The sequence below is a fragment of the Myotis nattereri genome, assembly GCF_964212035.1.
Source record: "Myotis nattereri genome assembly, chromosome: 12".
Taxonomy (NCBI): domain Eukaryota; kingdom Metazoa; phylum Chordata; class Mammalia; order Chiroptera; family Vespertilionidae; genus Myotis; species Myotis nattereri.
In genome coordinates this window covers 41682213-41704196 of record NC_138087.1, presented here as the reverse complement: position 1 = coordinate 41704196, position 21984 = coordinate 41682213, and the positions used below count along the sequence as shown (strand labels likewise).

Here is a 21984-nt window from a genome sequence, read left to right as displayed (position 1 = left end):
CCAAATAAATAAATAAGTAAAGTGTTTTTTTTCTGAGTTACCACTGAAAAACTTTCCAACAAAGGTTTTGCTATAGAGAATGCTTTTATAGTGACCTTGTTTCTTACCCAAGATATAAACTCAACTAATATAGAAGCATGAAAACATATGGAAGTATGACAAATTTAATGTAATTTTACCATGATGGTGTAGGCAAGCTTAATGGTAAAAGCACATGAGTATGAATTAGTGAAAAAAAATAATTATACGTTAAAATAATGTTCTATCACGTTAAAGAACAGACAATTCTTCACTTATCCCATTTTAAAATAAGATTTTGAAAAAACAAAATACAAAAAACCTTGCTCCTGTTGGTGACAACTACTTGTGGGTCCTGTGCCTTTAACTGAGTTGCTTCCCCAATGGAGCCTTAAAATATCCTACCACTGGCCCTGTTTTATGTCTAAACTTTATTTTATTTAAATATTGGATTTAGTACCATGCAGTAATTTGCATGTATCTATTAATTACTTATTACAGAACTCACAGCGCCCACAGTATGTAAATGAGGCACACATTTTGCAAGATAATGCACATAAAGTTTCTCTTCTGGGTATTTTAACTAAGTTGTTCTTTAGGAGGGGGAAAAAGGTGCCTAGTAAGTGCTTAGAACATTGAGGGTGAATTTATAGACCAAATCTACTACTCTCTTATGCTTCATGTTATAAATAAAAAATAATGAACATAATAGTGCACCCAAATCATATTTAATCCTTAAAGGATATTTTTATGTACAGAGAGATCTGTAGCATCACCTGATTAAGGTTCTAAAAACTAGACTGATAAAAATACATTTAAAATTATTTTTGTTTCTGTTCAGTGTGTATTCATTTAAAAAATAACTACTCTATGGTGAGCACTCAGTTTGTCCTGGTGCTATCTTAAGTGCTGGCTATGGATTCTTATTTGGCTCTCATGACTCTAAGGCAAGCATGCATGTCATGCCCAAATCACAGGATGGAGGCACGGAGACTCAGTGCATAAGCTCAAGGACACCGGAACCTGCTTCCACGCAGGTTCAAGAAACCAAAAATAATTAAACAGAATAAAAATGACGAAACAGATAAAATATAAAAGAATAGGAGAGAACAGAATAAAATAGTGCAGAAAATAGCCCAGGCCATCAGAGATAGGAAAATTGTTATTTTTGAGATTTTTGTTTTAAATATACATGTATGTGTGAACTAATTCTTTTTGCTGTTGTTGTTATTAATCCTCACCCAAGGATATTTCTACATTGATTTTTACATAGAAGATAGAGTGGAAGGGAGGGAGAGAAACAGAGAAAGAGAGAGAGGAGATGTGAGAGAGACACATTGATTGGTTGCCTCCTGCACACGTCCCAGCCAGGACCAGGAATCAAACTTGCAACCCAGCTACGCACCCTTGACCAGGAATCAACCCCTGGACACTTTGGTAGACTGACCGATGCTCTAATCACCGAGCAACACTGGCCAGGGCATGTGAACTAATTCTCGATGTTAAAGCATTCTCGCTCTGGGTTGAGGCTTAAAACACATATAAAATATTAACTATGCTGAAATCAAAAGCAGTAGCATTATGATTATAAAGGGCTGAACATTAGACCTTAATTTTTAAAAGCTATGTATAGTGATTATCATAGGTTGGAAGACATATGGTGGCCCAAGGCTAAATATTCTATTCTGGTTTTTAAAATTCATGTTAAAAGGAGAAAAACATTGTAAGATTAACCCCCTTCTATCAGATTGATAGAACTCACAACAAGAAAATAATGTAAACACAAAATCGCATTTATTTTTTTTTAAAGCACAAAGGAGCTCACCCTGCACATAAACAATAAGCAAACCACACAAATTTTGAGAAAAACGTCCCCATGAATACATACATATAGATATTTATTCTTCAGAGCAGCGATCAGGAGTTTGACAACAATGTGAAGTGGTTTTCAATAAAGAACGCTTTCTGACAGGCTTTTGAGGAGGAAATGGACAGGTAATTACTGCCATATAACACCGGTACTCAGTCTCTGGATCCCCAAGGACGGTGAAAGCCACCTTGGGATTTATATATATTTAGCTTCATCATTGCTCTGTTCAGCGTTTGCATTTCACGAAATCTGGACCAGAACTAACCCCTCAGTGCTTCCCCCGCACACTCGGGGCTGTGGGAGAGAAAGGGAGGAGGGCCTGGGCATGAAAACACGCATGGGGACCAATGCCAGGGTTTCCTAAGAGTGTCTGTTCATTTGTGCGCCTCTTTCCATGATTTTCCTGTAGAGACATTAAAGTGTGTCAGGGTTCAAAGTCATACCTAAAATGGCTAGGTCAATTGGAAACTGCAAATGTCTCTTGTAAGCCTTCAGGGAAAAAATTTTTCACAATGATGCACACCATTTAAAACTTAATGCCAAGACTTTGGACATGCCACATTTATTAGTCCACCTTTTCACGACTCGGAACACTCTTATTAAACATGTGCACGTTTCTGGCCTCATCAGCAGCTTTAAAACTTGGACAACAATGACACGGTGTCCAATAGGCTACAGAAGCACCTGATGCTGCATCTCTTCCATGTGTAAGATAGACTGGATCCAACGTGCCTTCCAGCTTGCCCTTCAGGCTTCCCATATGTCTGCTTCTGAGATGAAACGATTCAAAATAGGAAGAATTTGGAAAGGAGTGAAGATTCAAAATACGTTCCTGGACCTCACACCCCTTGTTTCCTCTCTGATGTCTCAGCTCTAGCTGCCAACAGGGATATTGAAGGCACACTTCAACATCCGCAAAGCACTCAGGAGTGTTTCCCTACCGCCTTCCGTTCTTAACTGTGCAGAACTCTCATGGCAGTAAAACAGAGAGTCAATGGGGTTTGATGCTCATGGTATCAATTTAGAAAGACCTGCTGCCATGAAGGGAGCTTGTTCCGAGATATCCTCCTAGATTCTCGAACCTTGGACAATTGAATCAGAGAAAAATCTGGGAGAATAAATGAGAGCCGAGCCTCCTTGGCCTCAGTTCACGAAGACTAGGACAACCTCTCGCGCCCTCCTCCACGTTTCACTCTCTTTTGATATATTTTAATGATTTTTTACAGAGGGGAGGGGAGAGGGATAGAGAGTTAGAAACACCAATGAGAGAGAAACATCCATCAGCTGCCTCCTGCACACCCCCTACTGGGGATGTGCCCGCAACCAAGGTACATGCCCTTGGCCCGAATCGAACCTGGGACCCTTAAGTCCGCAGGCCAATGCTCTATCCACTGAGCCAAACCCGTTAGGGCTCACTCTCTTTTGAAAATTAAATTCATCTTAGCTGATTAGCCTGCTTTTGTGTTCTAATTGCAAACATATTCTTTTAAATGTATGGCAGTCAATCCTACTGGAAATGTTTTGGCCTCTTAACGTGTACTCCATTAAAAACACCACAAAACCTGAGGCAAAAGAGCGTAGGGTGAAGTGAGGGGGCTGATTAGAAGTGTTAATTCTTTCCTGTTAGAAAGCAAAATATTTAAACACAAAACAACAAAAAGAATTGGCCGGGGGTACTGTCTCCCCCCAATTCAGCAAGTCAACCCACATTAGGCAAAGGCCACATTTCAAAGTGCAGAACATCCGGGCCCATGTATGGCTAAGGCCCGAAGTACTGCAAAGAGCATATGCACCATTCAGGAACGCGGCACTTGGAGGATAAAGCACACAAATTCTAAGCGGTGTAGGAAGATCAAAGCACGTGTCACATTTCAAGACATTCTATATTTATGAGACAAGATATTCAGGTCTTAACATACTATCAGGGCTAAATTTAACATTTGACAAAGTGCTTGTCTATGGCCGTTCTTCCTGCTTCTGACAGTACACTTATTTATACTTACTGCATATGAATCCTAAATCTAAATGAAAACTGATGTTCAACCTCAAAATGTACACCCTTGAGGAAGGTAAAAGTATAGGATCTTGCAAAGGCTGGGGACAGCTGCTGCCTGTTCGTGAATCTTGAACAGCTCGTCCAAATTCTTAAGCCCACTCATGTGGGTCAAACACCAGGTAATTGAGTTCCTGTGGCACGGATTAAGAGATAGAGCAGAAAACTCATGCTGGCACTGCAGAGAAATGGGGAGAAGTCTGGTGGGCCATCTTTGACATGGCGCAGGAATTCTGGAAATACAGCTATTGAGACTAGAAATTAGATTTACTGAGTTATTTAATACCCTAAAAAAAAATCTGTCATTGAAAAAAATCAAACTAAATATTTGTCAACTCTAAAAGTGCTTCCACAAAGGAAAAGCAACAACAATAACTGGGCAAATTACTGCTGAATAAGCATGATTGTATGAGAATAAAATTATATGCAAGAGGGGGAATTTTGTCCTTAGTTCTCTATATATGGAGTGAGCTCTGTAGCATAAAGTTCTCTATTATAAGGTATTAATAAGTGCTATGAAATATTAAGAAAACCTACTCCTTTTCATTGTTAGTTTATATTATTTGAAATTAAAGGAGGAAAATATAGTATTTAAATAGCATTCACATCAATACTTGTAAAGGATTTATCATAGTCATAATTTGCTTTTAATTCTAGGTTATGGGACAGTGCACTAATTAGTTAGGAGGCAGAAAAATACTCTTTGTTTTGCTTAATCTTCCTAGATGTCTGGTGCAGATTATGTCCTATTAATATAAACATTATGTGGGATGTCTACATATTTTTCATTATACTAAAATTCCAATGTCCTAAAATTCTTAGGAATTAAAACTACAATAGGATAAAATTTGGAAAATAAAGTGCTTGCGATATGCAAGGTTTAGAGTTTTAATATTTTTTTAATAGGATTTGCCTTCATTTAAAAGTTCTAACAGATTGATCCGAGTATGAAATTGCCAACGACTATGGCATAGTCCAGTGATGGCGAACCTTTTGAGCTCGGCATGACAGCATTTTGAAAAGCCCTAACTTAGCTCTGGTGCCATGTCACATATAGAAATTTTTTGATATTTGCAACCATAGTAAAACAAAGACTTATAGTTTTGATATTTATGTTATATATTTGAATGCCATTTAACAAAGAAAAATCAACCAAAAAAATGAGTTCGTGTGTCACCTCTGACACGCGTGTCATAGGTTCGCCATCACTGGCATAGTCCTTGGGGAGACGAGGTCATTGCAATGAAACCCTTCCTTTCAGTATTAACAGCTCGTGAGTGCCCAGCACTTGTCCCCAATTTATGAAGACTTCAGTCTACCCAACAGCGGAGTGTGGAATTTGTTTCTCTTCTAATAAAACTGAAGCAGTAACAGCATCACCCAGTTATACATGAAGATGACTTGAAGGACACAAAAATACAACTATTTATGCCACGCAGTTATGTGAATACTATTCCTAAGAGACTTTAAATCTTTACTACCCAACTTCTGTCAAACATTTTGAAGCACAGAACTATATGAAGAAAGCACGTGGCATTCAATTTCTGACAATTCATCCCCAAAGAAGGCAAAGCACAACAATAACAAGTCTCTGAAATGCAAATCCCATTAAGTGCAAATTTCCAGAACACAAAGTCAACCTAGAAACACGTTTCACATCTCAATGAGTTCTCTTTTTAAATTAGTAAGCTCAGTATATAATTGTCGAGCAATCTGAAAATGATTTTCCAATGTTTGTAGTCTTTTTCTCCCTCAAAAATATATTCACTGGTTTATTTTCCATATCCAATTTTCACATTTACTAGCTCAAAATATCAAACCTCACAGGAATATCTTTCCTCTTCACATTTCCAAATATTAGGTAGATTTTACTTACATCTCATAACAAGAACACCACTAGTCATAACATTCTCTTATATTTAAGCTTAGAGTAAATCTGAACAGCTCAGAAGGGATACATTTTGAATCATCCCAACCAGAGAGTTGAGAATTAGCGCAACTTCCTTCGATTTGTCAAGTGAGCACTGTAAGTAAGCATACAAAGAGACAGTCATCCCAAGAACAAGGTACTATTTTTTGACGTTCTAACTCTGCCTGGGCATAAGGGGGCGCAGAACCACGCTATCCAGGAGAACTTGGAGACGCCAAGGGTCTTAGACTGAGCTTGAAAAGGGAACCACCTGCTTTCCGCCCACATAAACCTCCTCAATATTTCGGTCATCTCCTGAAAGAAAAAATCATGGAACCGTTTTGTGTCAATTAGTATTTTTAAAGATATATACAAAGTGTCCCCCAAAATGTATACAACACTTGCACAACTGAGAGCTCAATTGATGTTTCTTTCTTTTCAGACTTAACCGATTGGAATATATAATTGTTCAAAATATATACACATTTTTGGGGATACCCTGTATATATATTTTTGTTGTTGAGAATATTAAAGATATCCCCCATTTTCCCCCTCTTTGCTCCCTCCACCCAGCACCTGCCCCACCCTAGGCATTCACCACACTATTGTCTGTGTCCATGGGCTATGCATGTATGTATATAAGTTACTTGGTTAATCTCTTCCCATCCTCCTCCCCTCTGAAATAAGTATTTTAATTGCCCCTGGGAGAGATTTAAAAGCAAAACACACTTCTAAAAGAGAACATAAAAAAGACGGCCTTTGTTTCTCTCAGATTGTTTAAAATATAGACAGGGGGACATGACCAATAGAAGATGCTGCATCTAAATTGAGGACTGGGGTGTGAAATCTGCCACTAAGGCAGAAATCACAGAAAGCTGAATTGACCCCTATCACCGTCCTTCCAGCTGAAGTGAGTGGTTTGCCTTTATTGCCCCAAATGTGAAGGAAGTACTTAGCTTTACACCCCAGAATACACTTAGCGTGGTGAGATGCAGGACCTGTGAGAACGGAGCTCCACAAGGAATGCAACAGGTGTCTCTCCCATCCCAAGTTCACTCAGGGCTCAGAGGACACTCAACCGAGTGGGAGGCAGAGTAGAATCTTGTACATTATTTATTTCCCTCCCTCGGAGAATACAACGGAATGTGAGTATGTGAAAACGCATGTGTGAAAAGATTCCACCACATCCTTATCGTGAATACGACCTGGTCGGGCAGCCTCGGGATAGAGAATGAGTGCAGGGGGAAGAGGCATGATTAGCCATCCCCTGGGCCTGCCACTCCTCAGATTAGGATTTATGACTGTCTGTTCTAGAGGAGCATGCCAATTTCACATTGTGTCTTTAAATATTGTGCCACAAATGGACTCCAGGCTGAGAAATGTTTTTAAAAAACCAAAGCAAATGATCACACATAGGGTTTTACATGTGGTATCATAAATGCAGAGTCATACCCAAGATAGAGACAAAGAAAGATTTTATTTAGCATAGAGACATATTTCTACTTACCTAGATAGAGAAACTTCTGGATAAAAGCCTAAAATGGAAAATAAAGGTAATAATAAGAAATAATTATTTTTGTGCATTTAGAAAAATTCACAGTCAGTAGTGGATTGGCAAAACCCAGAAATATAAATTCATTTCTCAATGGTAAAATCTACTTTTATTAATGAAAAAGAAGTGGTCTTTTGCTTAAAAAAAAATAGTGACTATTTTTTTTTCTTTTTGTTTTTTTTTTATTGCTTAAAGTATTACAAAAATAGTGACTATTAACAAATGTTTATCTATTGCCTGAAAGTTCTTGGTATATAAAACCTTGGAAACTTTAGAACAAAAGTGCTACATAAATTAATTAATGAAATAATGCAAATATTTTAAGAAATGTATATAAGAAAAATGATTGAATGAATAGGGCTGAGCCTTATTCCAAGAAATCCATTCTAATAAAGGAGCAAAAGAATAAATAATATAAAAATAACAACCAGCATCTTTATTCTAAAAACCTCTACTATGTTATATTCACATATTTACTTTTATAAGTGGATCAATTTATAAATGGTAATTAATGTTTTTAGAAAAACTCAATATTTTATAACTAATTGTTATTAAAGTAAGAAGAACCAGTTTATTTTCTATATAGGGAAACACTTTATAATAAAAGGAACAAAGTAATAAAACTCATTTTCTTATAATTAAGAAAATCAATGTAGCATGTGGTCAATCACCGAGACTCTGGAAGTCATGAAGTCCTGGGCTTGAATCCCAACTCTGTCTACTAATTACTAATTACTAGCCATGAATCCTTAGGTAAATCACTTAGCCTCCCTACGCCTCACTGCCCCACAGATTACATGGCAATATAAATAGTATCTGCCTCTCATAAGAGTTGTTTTGATCATTAAACAAAATTACGTATGCAAGTGCTTAATGCTATACCATCTAGCACCCAGCAAGTGTATTCAGTAAGTGCTAACTATATTACAGCTTCTTATAGCCCAAACCATTAAAATATAAATATATTCAAAATACAAATATTCTATTAGTACCATTATTGCTAACATTATTGTCATGAAATTATGTTAACTTTTAAAAATCTAGCTTCCCTCTTAAGAGTCTCTTGTATTCCATTAAAATGATTGTTTCTATTTTGTTTTCTACAAGGAAGCTTCTGTGATTACTTCAGGAAATAGATGCCTTTTGATTAACTTTTTTTTTTACTTACGTCACCAACAAAATCCCCAGAAAACAGGTCAATGGGAGAATCAGATGCTTTGGGGTTGATCAAGAGGGCATCAAATTCCTTGCCCACTTCAAAGTTCCCAATTTCTCTGTCAAGCCCCAGGGCTACAGGATGGAATAAATTAATAAACAGTTAGTATTTTGAGCCATCAGACCATGTCAATGTCCCAGTTTGCAAGGACAAAGTCAGTCAACATGTCGCTAGAAAAAGAATTAATAAAAAAACAACAACATACGTTTTCCTAATTCATATTAATCTTGCATAAATGAAACTTCCAATGTATTAAGAAAGTACACAAGAAGTAAAAATTAAAATTTTTAAAAAGTACATAAAAAAAGAAAAAAAGAATTAGTATCTTAATAGTGAAGCATAAAAACTCTCTCATTCCAACAGGTCACAGGACTTAGACTTACAGAAATCAGAGTAAGCACAGGGCAAGCAAATCTGAGAATAAAAACACTTCCTTTCATCACCATGATCATAATTCTGATAGTGTCTCTCTATTTCAGCTCTATCAGTGCACTTCATAGTCCAGCTGGTCTATGACTTTCATTCATCCCTCCAAGAAACATGGCAACTGACAACATATCTTTTTTCTTTTTGCCTCCTAGTCTCCCCCACAACACTCCTATTCTTGCCCTTCTGGGTCCTTTCGTTTTCTGAAATAGGTGACAAGATCTATTTTCATGGCAGTGAAATAAACCTCAAATAAATAAAAAATAATTATCCTTTTGCACATTGGCCAATGCAGGCATATCCATCATAAGTTCCTTAGTTTAAATCCTTGGAAGAGAAAAAATTCACTTCTGAAAATAAACAGATGCTCATGACTTAGAAGCCCCAATCCTTTAAAAGCAAACCAGCCCTGAATGGTTTGGCTCAGTGGATAGAGCGATGGCCTGCAGACTGAAGGGTCCCAGGTTCGATTCCGGTCAAGGGCATGTACCTTGGTTGTGGGCACATCCCCAGTAGGGGGTGTGCAGGAGGCAGCTGATTGATGTTTCTCTCTCATCGATGGTTCTAACTCTCTATTCCTCTCCCTTCCTCTCTGTAAAAAATCAATAAAAATATTTTTAAAAAATAAAAGCAAACCAATTTCTTTGCAACCTCAAAGATTTTCTCATTGCCAGAGAAGAATGGTTTTCTAAAATAGGGCATAGGTTGATGTGTCTATTAATTTGATCCACCTCATGGCTAGCATTCATGTTCCATGTGTATTAGACAACAAAGGGCATCTCTTTCACTAACATGATTTAGTTTCACAAGATGGGAATAGTTGACTTTCCTGGTCAATGAAGGTATTGAATCTTGAACTCAGGAAAGCCTGTAATTTGAGAAAGGTATACACTGAGGTATGAAATGGAAGCATGCATAAAGGGAGGGTCAACTGGAGTGCAGCACTTTTATTTAAATTCTTACATGCGTTTTTTCTATTCTTTCACTGTCAGGATACGGTCCAATGTGAAAATATTGGATGGCATGTCCCTGTTAGACAATACCTAGATTATATTTCTACTAGAGGCCCAGTGAATGAATTCGTGCATGGGTGGGGTCCCTCAGCCTGGCCTGTGATTGGGGCCGATTGGGGCTGGCTGGCTGGGGGGAGGGACCATGGGAGGTGGGCTGTGGGAGTGCACTGACCATCAGGGGCAGCTCCTGTGTTGAGCATATGCCCCCTGGTGATCAGTGCTCATCATAGCGACCAGTATGACTGGTTGTTCAGTCTACCAGTTGACGGTCACGTAGGCTTTTATATATATATAGATGGATGTATGAATATGTATTGGCAATGTGCTAATCACTGACTTAGAAATCCTACTTATTCTTAATAGGTTATTTAAACGGCACCTCTTTTATTCTCAGAAAAGAAAGATTTTTTTTAGCTAAAAATTCTTATAGGAAGACAGGGGAGCAAAAATAATTAGAAATGTTAAAAGCAGTTAGGTGCCTTCTACTAGTAGTGTGTAGAAGGACTGAATGTTATAGAAAAAAATCACTGGAAATTCTCTCCTCCTTCACCCATTTGCCCTTGACAAAGAAACATGACAAATATGTTTTTAATAACTGTATTCAACATAAACTTGTGTGTCTAATAGACCAGATAACCAGGTTCATTTGTCAGAGTTTGATAATATACATAAACTAATTGAACTATTTATTCGAACATGGAGAGTTCAGGCATGAACTAACCAAAGAAGACAGAATTGTTTTTGGTGGATTTGTAAATGGACCTAGTTAACATCATTGCAGTAAGGCCCAGCTGGGTTGGTAAACACCTTAAATGCATTTCAGGAAATACAGTTTTGCTGCCTTTAGAGTGAATGTTGGCTCTGGGAAGGGGATTTATGCAACATCTTGAATATAAAGGTCGTGGCAAGCCAGGAAGATGACACACTTTAAAAAGGAATCCATTAATCTCATTTCACTCTGACTCTTGTAGAGACATGAGTTAAGGAGAAGAAATTCCATAACAGTAAGCCCTGCAGCCAAGAAAATGGATTTGGAAGCTATACAGCAAGGCAGAAATGAGTTGGTAAGCACCCTAGGCTGGCTTGATCAGACAGAAAAAATCTTGATGAAGCAACTCACAGAGGGCCTAGAAGAAAAAAAAGAAGACACAATTTAAATAAAACTCATTTGCACCATGAAAATAAGATGGTTGGCCAACTGCTTGAACTCAGATGCACAAACACAGTGAGGGTGGGGGTGAGGAGCGCTACACTTGTTAAAAGAATGGTGACTTAGCCAAAACCGGTTTGGCTCAGTGGATAGAGCATCGGCCTGCGGACTGAAGGGTCCCAGGTTCGATTCCGGTCAAGGGCATGTACCTGGGTTGCGGGCATATCCCCAGTAGGAGATGTGCAGGAGGCAGCTGATCGATGTTTCTCTCTCATCGATGTTTCTAACTCTCTATCTCTCTCCCTTCCTCTCTGTAAAAAATCAATAAAATATATTTAAAAAAAAAAAAAGAATGGTGACTTAGAACATGGAGCTTCACATGAAATCCTAAGACTTGGATGTGCAAGGAGCATGACCTCTACTTGGTTATTTTGAAAGGTTCTTGATGATATTCATCATAGCCCCAAGCATTCAAAGAAGAGCCAGGAAGTTTCTCTTCACAGGATATTTTTGGTTTTCATCCTCCTCCATTTTTAAGACCCAGATTAGCTATATATAAATCTACACATCTATATATATATAAAAGCTTAAGTGACTGCAGGACTGAACGACCTATGATGCACACTGACCACCAGGGGGCAGACACTCAATGCAGTAGCTGCTCCCTGGTGGTCAGTGCATTCCCACAGCCGGGAGTACCACTCAGCTGACCGACCCATCCAAGTGGTCCACCAGCCCAGTGGCAGCCACTCACTCCTTCAGTAGTCCTGCAGGTCCAATCTCTGGAGAATGGGCCGGGCACTGACAGACCAGCGCCACTGGCCTCTTGGAAGTTGGCCTTGGGCACTGCGGCCACTTCCCCTCCCTAGAAGCTCCACAAGGAAGAAACAATATAGAAGTGGCTACCAAGTGGCTCCCGACAGCCAGTGCAAATGTCAGTGGGATGGATCCGGATCCCAGGCTGGCAAGGGCATCCCACCACCTGCCTGGAGGGCCAATCACATCCTGGCTCCCCCCCCCCCCACCCCCCTCAGGACCCCACCTGTGTACGAATTCGTGCAACAGGCCTCTAGTTTATATTTGTCTTGATATGTATGTTGTTATCTCACACAAGCTACCTAAGGTTTCATGCTATGTTCACTATCATTCATCTAGAATATACCAAAATGCTAAAGTGACTGAAAGCAATACAATTACTAATTTCTATTTTTCACCCATAAAAATAGTTACACGTGAGAACTGGGAAAAGCTGGTGAACAATATTTGCATATCAACCCACTATATTTCAACATCTCTCTCCACTTAATGAGACTTGGGTAATTACTGTACTTAATTACATAAAGAATTCATACTCCAAAAAAAAAAAAGAAAAAGAAAAGAATGCATACTCTAAGCTGGGATTTACACAGGAAGGTATCACAGTGAAAGGATAAGAGCCTACACTCTGGCAGCAGATTTTGGATTCAAATCATGACACAGTATAGCTTGAGAGCTGTGTAAGCTTCCACCAGGTACCTTGTTGATTAAATAGAATTAATAACAGTGGTTGGAGGTAAATAACAACATACATAACGCATATTGCATAGTGCCTACCACATAGTAAGAGCTCTTGGCTATTTTTTTATTTTTTAAGTATATTTTTATTGATTTCAGAGAGGAAAGAAGATGGAGAAAGAGATAGAAACATCAGTGATGAGAGAATCATTGATTGTCTGCCTCCCACAAACCCCATACTAGGAATTGAGCCCACAATCCATGTGCCCAGACAGGGAATCGAACTGTGAGCTCCTGGTTCTTAGGTCAACACTCAACCACTGAGCCATACCAGCTGGGCATATTTTTACTATTAGTATTATTATCATCATCTTCACTCGGGGCAATAGAGTGTATTACTTGACTCAATGGAAAAACTGATTATTTTAAAGAACTTGTGTGCATGCGACCAATGCAAATAAATCCATTAAAACAATTAATATGGTAACTGTGTATTATTCATCTCTTCTGCCAAAGAAAGGGAGCATCCTGAAAGAATCATGCCTCCACCACATGCGTGAACATGGACTTACTTGCTAAGTTTGGGATATGCTATATGAGATGCAACTGTCATGAACACTGGATGCATGTACCTTCATAGCGCATCCAAGGACAGAGATTGGCCTGGTGTACATTGTTAGAGGAAAAAAATGGTTATTACCTTGGCTGCCTCCGAGTGTCGCTAGTCTGAATACCTCTTTGAGGGTGAGGCTTCTCTCATTTATCTTAGTAAATGAAAGGGTATTGGAAACCATCACTGCTCTTCTGATTGCATCAAGAATGGAGGGTGAATAACCACCAGCCACATCTAGGGTAGAGAAAATAAAGCCAAAACAGTAACCTTATGAGATAAAGGGAATATTAAGTATATAAGGTTGAATTTTTAAATTTTATTTTTCAATTACAGTTTATATTCAATGTTATTTTGCATGGGTTTCAGGTGGACAGCATAGTGGTTAGACAATAATACACATTACAAAGTGCTACCCCCAATATTTCAAGTACCCACCTGGCACCACACATAGTAATTACAGTATTATTGACTTCATTCCCTATGTCGTACTTTACAGCCCCATCACTATTTTGTAACAACCAACTATTAATAGGTTAAGTGTTTTGTTTGTTTTAGTGACAGATATTGAGTCTTTAATATACTTCAAAGAAAAGATCTATAAACACAGACTAGACATAGACTAACATGTAAAGGAATTAAAAACCAGTAATTAGTATCAAATGTGCACCTGCATTAGTTTCCTAGGGTTTCTGCAACAAGTTACCACAAATTTGGTAGCACAGAACAGCAGGAATTTATTCTCTCACAGCTTTGGGGGGCAGAAGTCTTAAATCAGTGCTCACAGGCCACGATCTCTATAAAGGCTCCCGAGAAGAATCTTCCCTTGCTTCCCTCAGTTTCTGGCGGCTCCTGGCAGCCCTTGGCAGCCCTTGGCTTGTGGCAGTGTAACTCCAACACCTGGCTCCAACTTCATCTGTGTCTTCCCTCTGTGTCTTCAAGTGTCTCTCATTTTCTCTTATAAGACACCCATCATTGGATTTAGAAAACAATTTATTGAGAAAATTTTGAGAGCTGTTTTATTATGTTGCTGCCTTACAGGATGACTTAATCATTCTATACTCTTCTGGTTGTTATGTTAATAAAGTTCCAACAAAGGAACAATATTGTACAGATCAAAAAAGAAACCCTGGACTACATAAACTGTGGTATTTTAGTCAAACTTTTCTTCCAGGGATTTCCATTGTGATAGCAACTTCCTGATCTCTGCCCAGCTGGGTGAGCTCAGTGGCTTCTCCTCCCTGCAACACATTAGTGCAGGTAGAATCCCCACTTTATCATATAATGAGAGGCAGTGTGATGGCGTGAAAAGAGAGATAATGAACATCACATTTTGCAGACCTGGTTTTAGACTGTGGATCTGGAACTTTTTTGTTTTGTTGACCTTTGTTCAGTTACTTAGTACCTGTGAACCTCAATTTTCTCAGAAAATAGAAATAATATCTTCTATTTTGACAGTTGCTGGAAAAATTCAATTGAGTAACATAAGTGCTAGGGAATGAGGACTTAAGGGTAGAAACTGCATGGGGAAATGATAGAGAAAAATGGATGGATTTTCTCAGAAACCTATTCCCAACCCATGGCTCTCTATGATCATGATAAAGAATGGCATTGTTATTTGTTTACCAGAGTCAGCATAAGGACACAGTATTTATAAGAAGACTCTAAACAAACCATACAAGAGTAAAAATTTGAGCCAGAGGGCAATGAAAAGATAAAAGGAAATTATTTTATATGTGTGTATTAACTTCTTATGCATTCATTCATTTATTGACAGTCACTTTACTGAGCATCTTCTATGAGAATAAGTACTCATAAATAAAACTGATGGGCTCCATGTGAGCTGACCAGCTAGTGGAGGAGGAAGAAAAGAGACAAATAAACAAACAAGTATTAACTATAAATTGTGTTCAGTTAGTGACAGAGAAGACAGAGGTGGAAAGCCCATTTAGACAGACATGGTCAGAGAAGACCTCTTTCGGGTAACAGCATTTAGACTAATACAGGAATGAGAAGAACTCAGCCATGTAAACAGAGGTATAAAGGGCATTCCAGGCAGAGGAACAGAATGCACAAAGATTGTTTTGGTAGAAGGGAGTGAGATTCATAAAGGGAATTTAAAGATAGCCCGTTTAGGGAGATGAGAGTGTTGGGAGAAGAGGCTGGGAGACGGATGGGTGTCAAATGTGCAGAGTTTTGTCGCCTTGTAATGTGGTTTGCACATGCAAAATCTCTCTGAAGGGTGGTAAGAAGGAGGGGGTAAAATGGCCAGATTTTTCACTGAGATTCTTTTGAAAAGAGAGGGCTGGATTAGCCCAGGATGAATGAGATGGATTAGGAAGCTAGTGCAAAAGTTCAGGCCAGAAATGATGGTAGCTTGCATTAGGGGTTGGTGGCTGATATGGAAAAAGAGTATAGATTCAGGGGCTGTAAAGGAGTCATGAGGTAAGACATTGTACTGGCTTAGACATGGGGGAGAGGTAAGGGAGAAGAAGGTCTCAAAGACAGTGCCTAAGTTTCCACTTTGAGAAACCGAATTCTCTGAAAAGGAGAGCCATTTAAAATAACCAGGCTTAAATGTGTTTTGGAATATAATGAACTTTGGAGGATCTATGAGGAGGGGGTCAAAGAGGAAGGAGAAACTACGCAATTGAAAATACAGGTTTGGAATTCAAAGAGAAATCTGAGCTGGATATAAAAATCTGAGTGATTTACACACATGTAATCATGGAAAGCCATAGTTGTGAATGAAATCTCTTAGGAAGAAAGCATAAAGTCAAAAGGGGAGACAGCCTAGGCCCGAGCCTTGAGTGGCCAGGGAGAGGAGAAAGGGCCTTCAGAGAAGGTAAAGGGCTGGTGAGAGAGGAAGAAGGGTAATGAGAGCAGTGCACTTCCACTGAATCCAATATAGGGCTGTTTGGGCAAAGGAGAGAGAGGTCAACTATGGCAAATACTGCTCAGAAACCCAGTATAATAAGAGCAGAATGGTGTCCTTTGGAGTTGGCAGCAAGAGATCGCAGGAGTAATAGCTCAAGGGAGAAAAGACAAGGATCATGACCATGGATGGTGGGGCAAAAAGCCAGCCTGGAGTGGGTGGAGGAATGGAAGAGTGCCTAGAAAATGGTATGTTCTGTGTGTGTGTGTGTGTGTGTGTGTGTGTGTGTGTGTGTGTGTGTTTTCATTTCATTGCTTAGAAGATACTAGGGAATATGTGTGTGCTGTTAGGAATGGTTCAGTAGTGAGGAGATAATGATGATGCAGGAGAGTTAGTGGTCAAAGGATTTAATTTAGGTTTTGCCTTAAATTGAAGGAGGGACTTTATGGAGGATAGGCTGTTATGAATAAAGTGGTATAAACATTCTTGTACAACTCTTTTTGCAAACATACGTGTTCATGTCTCTAGTGTAAATTCCAAAATGGAATGACTAGGTTATATGTGGATTTATATTTAACTTTATAAGAAACTGCCAAAGAGTTCTCCAAAGTGGTTGCGCATTCACCCTCCCTCCAGCTGTGTATGAGAGTCTACATGCTTCTTATTCTTTTCTTTTTCTTTTCAGTTCTCTTCTTTCATTTTAAAAATTTCCTTTTCCATCACAACTTGTGGTCTTTTCGTAGTGCCATGTCTTCTTGTACTCCGAGGATGATGCTAATGTTCTGAAATTTTCTTCTGGACCCTGAAGTAAACCATTTGCAGAAATATGCTCATCCTTTTATTCTTTTTGATACCATTTTCTCTTGCTTTGCGATATGTTCATGAAGCTTCTTGTGGGTTTCCTCTTAATATGGAGCAAGTCAGGACCTACCTACACTTGATACAGATACAGTGAATGACCTGCTTTTGAAACTGCTTTCTGTCAATGACAGCAGTTTAAATAATCTTCTAAAGTCTACAAATGAAGTGCAAATTCATACACAAAGGTCATGTTTAGGAAATAGTGGAGCATAGGGTGGCTACCACAGCAGAGATGATGTGAAATGCATTCTCCAACTTAATAAGCAAATACATCATATTTAAGCAAACATTTGGTCAATATACCAACATTGCTCTTTCCCTTGTAAGCCAATCTTTATTGACTAGTATGATTGTTTTCATTTAAGCCTCAAAATAAGCTTGTAAGATAGATATCGTTATGATTGTTGTTATTGTTACAGAAATTAGAAATTGAAGCCTTAGAACATTAATTTGTTCAATGTTTTACAGCTAATAAGTGACAGTGAGAGCTTTACCTAATTGTTTTAAGCTATTGCTACACAATCAAAAGCCAAGAACTAGAAGTTAGGTGATGGATTTAACTCATAGAGACCAAACTCCCAGGAAATTTGAAAGCAAATACCTACCTTATTTTGCATGTCTGCTAAATTTTTAATTAATTGACTATACTATGTAACAGAAACTCTTGGACATTTTTTCATTATCTATTAAAGCTTTTCTGTTAAGGTAAAACAGCCAGTTTCCTGCCTTGGCACCTGTGACTATATCCAGGTATTACACAATCTCAGTGATTCAAGGCTTAAATTAGAATTTTTTTAAAAAAATTAATTCTTTTTAATTCATATAGAATTAAGGAAAACTTCTACATTAGCATACCTATTTAAAAATATTAATAAATCTCTTTGTGTTATTGTGTGTCTTACCAAGGAATTGCTTGGTATAAAGTTAACTGAGACTTGAGCTTTTCCAGACTATCATTGTCAGCAAGCAAACATGCTCTTGAATATCAGGAGGACAAGTGCATCAAGAATGGAAAATAAGTCCGTGTGCCCTACACCCACTTAAAAAGAAATGTATGTCCTAGCTGGTTTGGCTCAGCAGATAGAGCGTTGACCTGCGATCTGAAGGGTCCCGGGTTCAATTCCAATCAAGGGCACATGCCCTGTTGCAGGCTCAATGCCAGTAGGGGGTGTGCAGGAGGAAGCCAATCAATGATTCTCTCTCATCATTGATGTTTCTATCTCTCCCCCTTTCTTCCTCTCTGAAATCAATAAAAATATATTTTTAAAAAATTTAGTTCATTCACACACAATAGTAAAAGGTTCACAGTTGATACGCCTAGACATTTGGGTCTGACACATGCTTTCAAAGTTAGTAACACTACACAAATTCAGGAAAAAATCATTTAAAAAGAGGCATCCTTAATTTATCAGCCATTGAGAACGTCCTTCAGCCCAGCAAGCATCAGACTGCCCGTGGGAATGGAATCTCATTTTGTTAAACACTGCTTACAAGGAAAGCAAGTTCTGTAACTCAGAGTTCTTGACGCTGGCATAAATTGAGTCTGTGCTTGCTATGGCAAGGCCAAATAATTTTCTTTTGAGACAGTATTTGCGATGGCACATTTATTGAAAACTAAAAACATACAAATCCAAACTATTAAAGCCTTGCCAGAAGGACAAAAGAGAAAAAAATCAAGGACTTCTTTAAATGAACCTCTAAAACACTAGAGAAGGACCTATCCTTTAGAGCAAGCATGTCAAACTCAAAGGCTAACACGGGCCAAATAAATGAAGCATGCGGGCCATAGGCTGCGAGTTTGACATGCTTGCTTTAGAGCCTCTGATAATAAATGCAGAGAATAGCTTTCAGAAGCTTAGTGATATCCAAACGTCTTCCTTTGCATATATCTTCTTACTGCTTCCAATCTCACTATTTTATTAGCTCAAAATATTGTTACCAGAAAAATAAAGCTAATTTTTTAACATGGAAATGCAACCTGAAAATTAGTCCCATTAGAACGTTATGCACTTAAGCAACCAGTTAGCCATGGCCCCAAATGGTGCACTACTAACCTGTGCCCAGCCCTATTTTCACTTCATGTTTCAGCACTTCTAGCACATTGAGTAAGCCGCTGCTGAGCCTGCAGAGAGAGGAGACTGTCAGAACCAGGACACCTATGTGGGCCCAACAGGAGAAGCACCTAACAGTAGTGATGGAGTTGTCACTGAAACTTGTATTCTCCGTCACATCAGCACTAATGCTGACACACACACATTCATCAGATCAGAACATCTGAGTCCTGGAGTAAAAGCAGACCACAAAGGAGCTTAACTCCTGGCACAGAGGTTAATCTCAGGAGGGTACAAAGCAGCAAGAGCAAAAACAGGAAGCAGGGGATCATTTGCAAGGAAAAGTAAATGAAGAAATTAAATCTTGCAATTAGTCCAAAAGTCTTACCGGTCTTTAATATTTTTTTTTAACCAACCCATCCTCCTATGTTAGGAAGTAGAAATGATAAAGCTTTGTCTTTCCTCTCGGTCTCAGATAATTTGTTACCCTGAATAAGTAGTGACTTTTAAGATCAAAGAAAGGGAGTATAACTGGAAAAGGGCATGCAGGCTGGTGAGTCCAGGCCTGCCAGTTCAAACGAGGCCACTGAGGAAGCAGAAACTAGGAGAGATGGTTCCTGTGCTGAAGTCTGGACCTCGTGGCCCTGAGCTTACTAGATATGCGCCTTTCTGAAGAAACGAAGGAAAACTAAAGCGATCCTTAGCAGTCTGAGAAGATGCAAAGGTCAAAGTGGTCTGCTCAAAGACACACATGATTATAATTTTCAAAGCCCCAATGTACATGCCATAAAACTCTCAAAGTTGTTGGAGAAAGAATAACAGTGGCCATGTAAACAGAAATGTATCCATAAAGAACTTTAAACCTTCATTTGGATCACGTTTTAGTTTAGACGTTGTGTAACTAACGGAAAGGGTGTTAAACCCTTCCCCTATCTGGCTACTAGATCAGATTATGATCACTAATTATGATCACTAAGCTGTATATGGGCAGAATTCCCTGTCATGCATTACCACTCGACGTCTCAAAACTGGAAGCCCCTAGAACCTCTCAGAACACTCTAGAAATAAGTCGCTGTGTATCTTGTGCCTTCCCATGCTGCCACTGACATAGGTTATTCATTTACAAGGTCCCTAGACTTCTAACTGCTGACACCTCCAACTCTTTGCTGAGGGCTCTCTTCAGCCAGTAGAGCCTGCTCTGACCCGGTTTGGGGAAGGTCAGAAGCTCCAGGGAATCAATGCCTCTTCATCCCACCCAGCAATCACCCAATAATGACTGGTGGGTGTTTGGGTATTACCAGGTCCCCCACCCCTTGTGCAGAATGACTTGGAGGTCTGCTTTGGACACTGACTTCCTGGGATTTCCAGAAGGATTAGACTCCAGGAGCCCATGCTGGTAACTTGGTTAATGATGCACTCTTTGCTGACCTCCTTCCCTTCTCTGTCTTACCCCCCTAAAGGTGTTTCCTGAGATCACCTCCCCAGTAAGCTACTTGTACATGAATCCTCGCCTCATGGCCTACTTCTGCAAGAATTCAAATCAACAGAACACAAAGTAACCCTTGAAAAGATGAAAATCTAGCAGAAGCTAAGCCAGGGGTGGGCAAACTTTCTGACTCGAGGGCCCAGTGGATTCTTAAACTGGACCGGAGGCCGGAACAAAGCATGGATGGAGTGTCTGTGTGAACTAATATAAATTCAAAGTAAACATCATTACATAAAAGGGTACGGTCTTTTTTTTTTTTTTTTAGTTTTATTCATTTCAAACGGGCAGGATCCGGCCTGCGGGCCGTAGTTTGCCCATGGCTGAGCTAAGTAAATGTATTGAATGAATATATGAGTGATGCACCCGGCCTTCCTCTAAGAGGAAGCAGCTCTGTTCTGGGTTGACTAATACCAGAAAGGAGAGCGCCTGCCTGTATCTAATCCTGGACCATGAATCCTTAACCTAGCATCCATGGGTCAGCATCTGGGATCTATGAGTTCCCTGAAATTAGGTGCAGCATGTCTGTATCTCTGGACTTTTTTTCCTGAAGATACAGGCCATAACTTTCATCCGATTAACCTGTGAATATATAACCTTTCAAAATGTTAAAAACCAGTTATAAATAAAGCTTTTGTATTCTGGTGAACTATGAAGGGCAAGGTCGCTCTCACATGAACTGGCATCCTATCTGATCCAGCAGGTGCCATACACCATATGAAGGGTGTAGATTTCCAGCAGCACTGCCTCATTTCTACTAGTGTGAGGGTTTCTAGTAGTCTGCACAACACAAAGCAATGGGAAGTGAGCACCCCTCCCTGGAACACCTGCTGGAGTATGTGCCCTGTCAGGCCCTGCTGGAAGTTCTGAATGCTATTGGTTCTGAACTCTTTCTGTTGCATTTCCACTTTCCTCTTTTGCACAAACTCAGAAATTTTAAGAGATGTGGTGCTCTTCAAATACATACTCTGCAAAAAATGCCCCGTTAAGTGCCTTCTTTCTCTTCAGACGCAAAGGTACGTGCCTGTCTATCTAGCTCCCACCCCAATCAAACGTAACCGTAGAAGGGAGATACTGAAGGGATGACTCAGAAAACAAAAGCTGCTGTTTTGCAACCCAAATGTTCGTAATTTATCAACCAATCATTGCCTACTTACGATAAGTTAGAATTGGGACAATGTGCGATCGATGCTCCTCGTTCCCTGAAAACATCCAGTTCTTCTGCGGAAAGGTAGCAGCCATGTGCCATCACTGTCTGGAGAGAAGAGTGTCCTGTGTGGAGTTTACCACTTAAACATGCTTCAGTTAGTCCTCACTCACAACAAGACAGTATAGGCACAGAGAGAAGCTGTGACATCCGGACCTGCTCGCGTGTGCATGAAGATGTCTGTAAGCATCTTCAC

General features: G+C 39.3%; 1 protein-coding gene across 2 annotated transcripts in view; it reads right to left on the bottom strand.

Annotated features, from left to right (window-relative positions):
- Positions 1-1790: 1790 nt before the first annotated feature.
- GDA (guanine deaminase) overlaps positions 1791-21984 on the bottom strand; it is a 74303-nt gene continuing 54109 nt past the window's right edge. The window contains exons 9-14 of one of the 2 annotated variants that reach the window (XM_081103887.1): positions 21739-21836; positions 19102-19169; positions 13402-13548; positions 8571-8692; positions 7358-7385; positions 1791-2658 (exon numbers count right to left, since the gene is read on the bottom strand). In XM_081103887.1, coding sequence (XP_080960013.1) covers positions 2636-2658; positions 7358-7385; positions 8571-8692; positions 13402-13548; positions 19102-19169; positions 21739-21836 — 486 coding nt within the window. In that variant the 3' untranslated portion in view covers positions 1791-2635. Of the gene's footprint in view, positions 2659-3753; positions 6166-7357; positions 7386-8570; positions 8693-13401; positions 13549-19101; positions 19170-21738; positions 21837-21984 lie in introns of those variants that run through there. The other variant, XM_081103886.1, reaches the window with a different exon arrangement.